Below are 5,028 nucleotides of genomic sequence, written 5' to 3' on the forward strand. Positions count from 1 at the left end.
TTTCTTTGCGAGAATGAAGTACCTCAAACGGTGAGCAATCATCAAGGACTTGGGTGGGTAAACGATTGATGAGGTAACATGCCGTCTTCACCGCATCACTCCAAAATTTTATCGGTACATTGCGGTGATAGAGGAGGGTTCTAACTACTTCCATTAAGTGTCGGTTTTTGCGCTCCGCTACGCTATTTTGTTGCGGGGTGTTTGGGCATGAACGTTGGTGAACTATGCCTTGGGAATCAAGAAAAGCCCGAAATCGATGGCTCGTGTATTCTCCGCCATTATCTGTGCGAAGACATTTTATCTTGGTACCGAATTGGTTAGTAACAAACGCGGAAAAAATTGTAAATATATCAAACACGTCACTTTTATTTTTCATCATGTATAGCCAAGTATATTTTGTTTTCTCATCAATAAAAGTGACGAAATATTTAAAATTCTCGCGTGAATAAATTGGAGAAGTCCAAACATCAGAATGAACCAAATCAAATGCATTATCATAAACTGTCTTTGAAATAGGAAAAACCGAGCGACAATGTTTACCAAGCACACAAGCCTCACAAAAATCATGATCAACATCACCCTTGGTGTTTGGAACAAGTAGTCGAAGGACTTTCTTATGAGGATGCCCTAGTCTAGCATGCCATAACGAATGTGAAACATGAAACATAGAATGGGAAAAACAATGCAAATCTTCAACAAAGTAGAGGTTGCCATGCTTTATGCCTTTGCCAAACGTAGTGTCCGTCTTAGTATCCTGAAAAAATACTCCATTAGAATCAAAGATAACTTGACAACCGGTGTCATGAACAAGCTTAGAAATAGATAATAAATTAGTGCTAAACTCAGGGACGTACAATGCCGAAAACTCCTTACCAAACACTCTAACCAAACCATGGCCTTTAATAGAAACATACTCACCATTTGCAACCGTTACCATACCGTATGATTTAACAAGTTTAGAGAACAGGTTTTTATCACGAAACATATGTGTGATGGCGCCGGAATCGATCACAATATGAGGTAAAGAGAGATTAGAAAAGTTACCGCTTTCTTTGTCTTTCAAGGAAAGAACAAACTGTTTGAACTCGTCTTGTGTGAAGGAAATGGTGTTGCCGGCACTCATCGCGGCACCTTTAGAAGAGGAAGCATCTTTGTACCGATTTGGCTTAAGATGAGGATGGAGAATCCAACATCGCTCTGTAGTATGTCCAGCCTTCTTGCAATGATCACACATGGGCGGATGTTTTTCCTTTGACGCCGAAGCGATCGGCAAATGTCGGTGAGTGAGATGCGCCATTTCAAGTGGACCTGCAAGTAAGTTTCGGCCACTCTCCTCTCTTTGTATCAGCATACATACCTCGGCGAATGTCGGTAACTTGGTTTGACGCAAGACATGATAGACCAGGTTGTTGTACGATGCGTCGAGAGTGAGAAGCAAGCCAAACACCTTGTCTTCCTCGGAGCGTTCCATAGCGACCTTGAGATCCACAGAGGCAGGACGGATCTCCTCAAGTTCGGTCCAAAGAGCCGTATAAGTGCCTTGAACCTTGTTAAATTGCTGTCCTTATTGTTGCAACTGTGATAGTTTCTTTTTTATTTCATAAATACGGCATATGTTTGAGAGATTACCGTAAACAGATTTGAGTGCGTCCCATAAGGCTTTCGCAGATTCAAAAGCAATGAAGGATTGGAGAACGTTATGATCGAGTGAACCTTGCAAAAGGACCAAGGCAATTTGATCATCTTGGTACCACTTTGCTTTCTCCTCGGTAGTGCCAGTAAGTCGTGGGTGTGGTTGTTGTCCGACTGCGGGAGCCACTCCTTCGGCCTCAAGCTGTGGAGGGGGAGCAGAACCTTCGGCATCGGTGATATGATTCCACAATCCCTTGCTACTAAGAGTAGCTTTGGCCGCCTTCGACAATAAAAGTAGTTTTCCCCATTTAGGTTATCGGAATCGGTTTGTTCTCCATGACGAAGCTGTGGAAAAATTGGTCGTTGAAGAACACAAAGAGAAAGGTGAAATTCGAATAAAAAACGGAAGAGATCACCAGACTCTGATACCATAAAGAATTTAAGATTAACAAAGCTTGAACAGAGGAAAGGATCGAAGATGGAAGAAGAGATGTTCGTCAAAAAAAACAACCCAAGAAACTTATTTCCTTTTCTTTGATATATTTTACAAAAGGCAGTACACATAATATAGGCTATTCCTAGACTACAGAAAAGGTAAATACGTGATGAGGATATTTGATAATAACAACAAAAGGAAGTTTGTCATTTTCCCAGAATCAATCAAGGCATGATGTGTCTGGAGGATCTTCACACGTATCAGAATGTCTTCCTTCAAACCTTCTTGTTGCTCCAGAGACTTTGTTAGGTTGAGTGTTACTCAAGAAAGCCGTGTTATCTTTCTCCGATTCGGTTTGCTGAGTTTTTCGGATATGTAGCTCGGTTCCTCAACATAAACATATTGTAGAGATGGTTTATGATGTCTAAAACATGTTCGGACTATCCTTTCACGGTTAGTGATGCTACAAAAGGAAGTGTTCTAAAACATGTTTGGAGCGCATGTTTCACATATATATGTGTATATCACAAACTACGTCCATGTTATGTAATACCCTTCCGCAAAACATCTACGGGTTTTAGGCACATACCATACATGGGTATCCGTAGAGACATATATAGCCCCCATATATCATCAAATTATAACGGGGTGCAAGGATTTACATGGCATATTTACGTATATCATATTACGGCACCTAATTATGTATACCATATTACAATTAATATGGGATCCAACATATTTATACATACACCTATAAACATGTTTGACGTGTTTTGGTACATCATATGATAAGTGCCATAACATGAATTGTAGTTTGCATAATAAACATACTATTTACATGTTTTAACATAATTAGAGAGATACTATGATTGTAACAAATACATATACAAATAGTATCTTTTTGTACATCCATAAACATGGACTTTTTAATGTTTATACATACCCATACCATTGTGCATTATTTATAACTAGACATATATCTAGTTATACGTTTTTGGATTTACAATTTTGTATACGCTTGATATAAGTTTGTGTAAATATATTTATAAGCATATTACAATATAACATGTTTTTATGTATATGTCATATTAAACATATATACATAAAATCGAGGTGTTTGGTAAGTGTAGTTTGGATGCTACAACATAATATGGTATACACATATATGGTACTATATATGTATACCAAGTAAATCGTAATACATGAATATAATATCTATTACTCAGTCAATTTTAGTATGTTAGATATGTACCGGGGACAAAATTGATTAAACATGTCTAAAACTATATAATGTTATATAACGTTTTATAAACTCCCTCTACGAGTGTATACTATATGATAAAACACATGATATGTATAAAACGGTAATTTATAAATCGTACGGGGTATACATCGATACCCCATATCTATATTGTAATACATTGTGACTTTTTGACTCAACCATTCGGAGAAATACTGTATTTACCATATAATATAACAAAATGGCAACAATTGGTAATAATTTATATATAGAGCAGGGCATCAAAACAATCGTAGCCCTATCCACAGATAGTATGTACATACAACATTATACATATCATCAGGGTGCAATATGGGTAAAGATCACATGTACAATATCTATAACTGATGTTTACCCATATTAATATGACATTTTATATAAATTATTACCATATATAGGGCATCGAAACATAAATATGATATCATACCATTTATCTAAACGGTAGCAGTATTATATATGTATGGGATAAAAATCGCAAATTTTTATCACGAAAACAATAATAATTATGTATACCCCGTACGATTTATAAATTACCGTTTTTCTTTAAACCATGCCTTTATTTTCTGAATCCATATGTTTTGAACGGATCACATGTGATCTTTATATACACTGTTGGTTTAGTGCTCTATGATGTACTGATTATAAGCTTTGTTCAGATACATTCGATGTATTGATACTTTTTATATGTTTTTTTATGAGAGTATTTTGTTCATTACATGTTCCTGCATGCTAGATCTGTTATGAAATCCATGTATCATTATGAATGATACTAAACTCCCTAGTCTTGTGTCATTATGGGAATAACGACATAATAAGACTAGTATGATGTGTGATTGATGATCACATAGATGATCATAGGTATTGGATACGATCACAATCATAGGTATTCGTTGCAGAACGGAATACTGGACTGACCCGCATGAGATTGTCACATGGACTAGCGTCATGACTTGAATCTCATACGACGATTCCATGATTGGATCCTAAGACCTGAGATATCTACAGAATCCAACATGAGGAGTTGCGTGCTGTGATTACGTCAAACGTCCTGCGTAACAGGAGGACTATAAAGGCGTGTATCAGGTACGAAACGAATCATGTACTGGATGTTAGATAGTCAAGACGGGATTTGTACCTCTCGTAAAAGAGAGAGATATCGCTGGGCCCCTCGTGTGAGCAAGACTGTAGAAATGTGTGGCCGCACTATAGACGAACGTCGTCTATTTCAGACAGTCGAACTCAGTGAACGAGAAAGCAGTCGAATCAGATAAGGTGGCTTGTCCATGCCTTATGTTCGACATATCATATCGCGATACAAAAGGATCATCAGCCGGAATCATCACTGGTGTTCGTAAGATCACGAACCAACTCTATTCGAGATAGGTAGTCATAGTGTCTTGCTAGAGACCGCCTATGACTTGTATATCCGGAATAGAGATTTCGGACTATACTGCTATATCGAATGAGCCTACAGAGTCACACACGCAGGGAAGGACGAAACGTGCGAGAAAACGACGGAAAAACTGAGACGGAAGAGTCTGGAACGGACGGACCAGAAGTCCGGAACGGACGGTCCGCCAAGTCCAGACCCAACGGTCTGCGAATAGTCACAGACCGTCCATTCTAAGTGTTGGAACGGACGGTCCGCGTTGATAACAGACCGTCCGTTCTGGCTTTTCGG

The 5,028-nt window shown here is 38.3% G+C and overlaps 1 protein-coding gene across 1 annotated transcript; it reads right to left on the reverse strand.

The window, feature by feature from the left end:
- Positions 1–509: 509 nt before the first annotated feature.
- Positions 510–2,084, reverse strand: LOC109116728. Its single transcript, XM_019202672.1, has 3 exons — positions 1,630–2,084; positions 1,045–1,546; positions 510–754 (listed from the first exon to the last, which is right to left on the reverse strand). The coding sequence occupies exons 1-3, from the start codon at positions 2,062–2,064 to the stop codon at positions 747–749; spliced, it is 945 nt and encodes a 314-aa protein (XP_019058217.1). The 5' UTR covers positions 2,065–2,084; the 3' UTR covers positions 510–746.
- Between the last annotated feature and the right edge of the window lie 2,944 nt (positions 2,085–5,028).

Source organism: Tarenaya hassleriana, unplaced genomic scaffold (genome assembly GCF_000463585.1).
Source record: "Tarenaya hassleriana unplaced genomic scaffold, ASM46358v1 Cleome214, whole genome shotgun sequence".
Classification (NCBI taxonomy): domain Eukaryota; kingdom Viridiplantae; phylum Streptophyta; class Magnoliopsida; order Brassicales; family Cleomaceae; genus Tarenaya; species Tarenaya hassleriana.

Coding starts and splice junctions, on each gene's coding strand:
- LOC109116728 (XM_019202672.1), bottom strand. CDS start 2,064: ATGGTATCAGAGTCTGGTGATCTCTTCCGTTTTTTATTCGAATTTCAC. Junction 1,547..1,629: donor CGCACTCAAATCTGTTTACG/GTAATCTCTCAA, acceptor CAATTTAACAAG/GTTCAAGGCACTTATACGGC.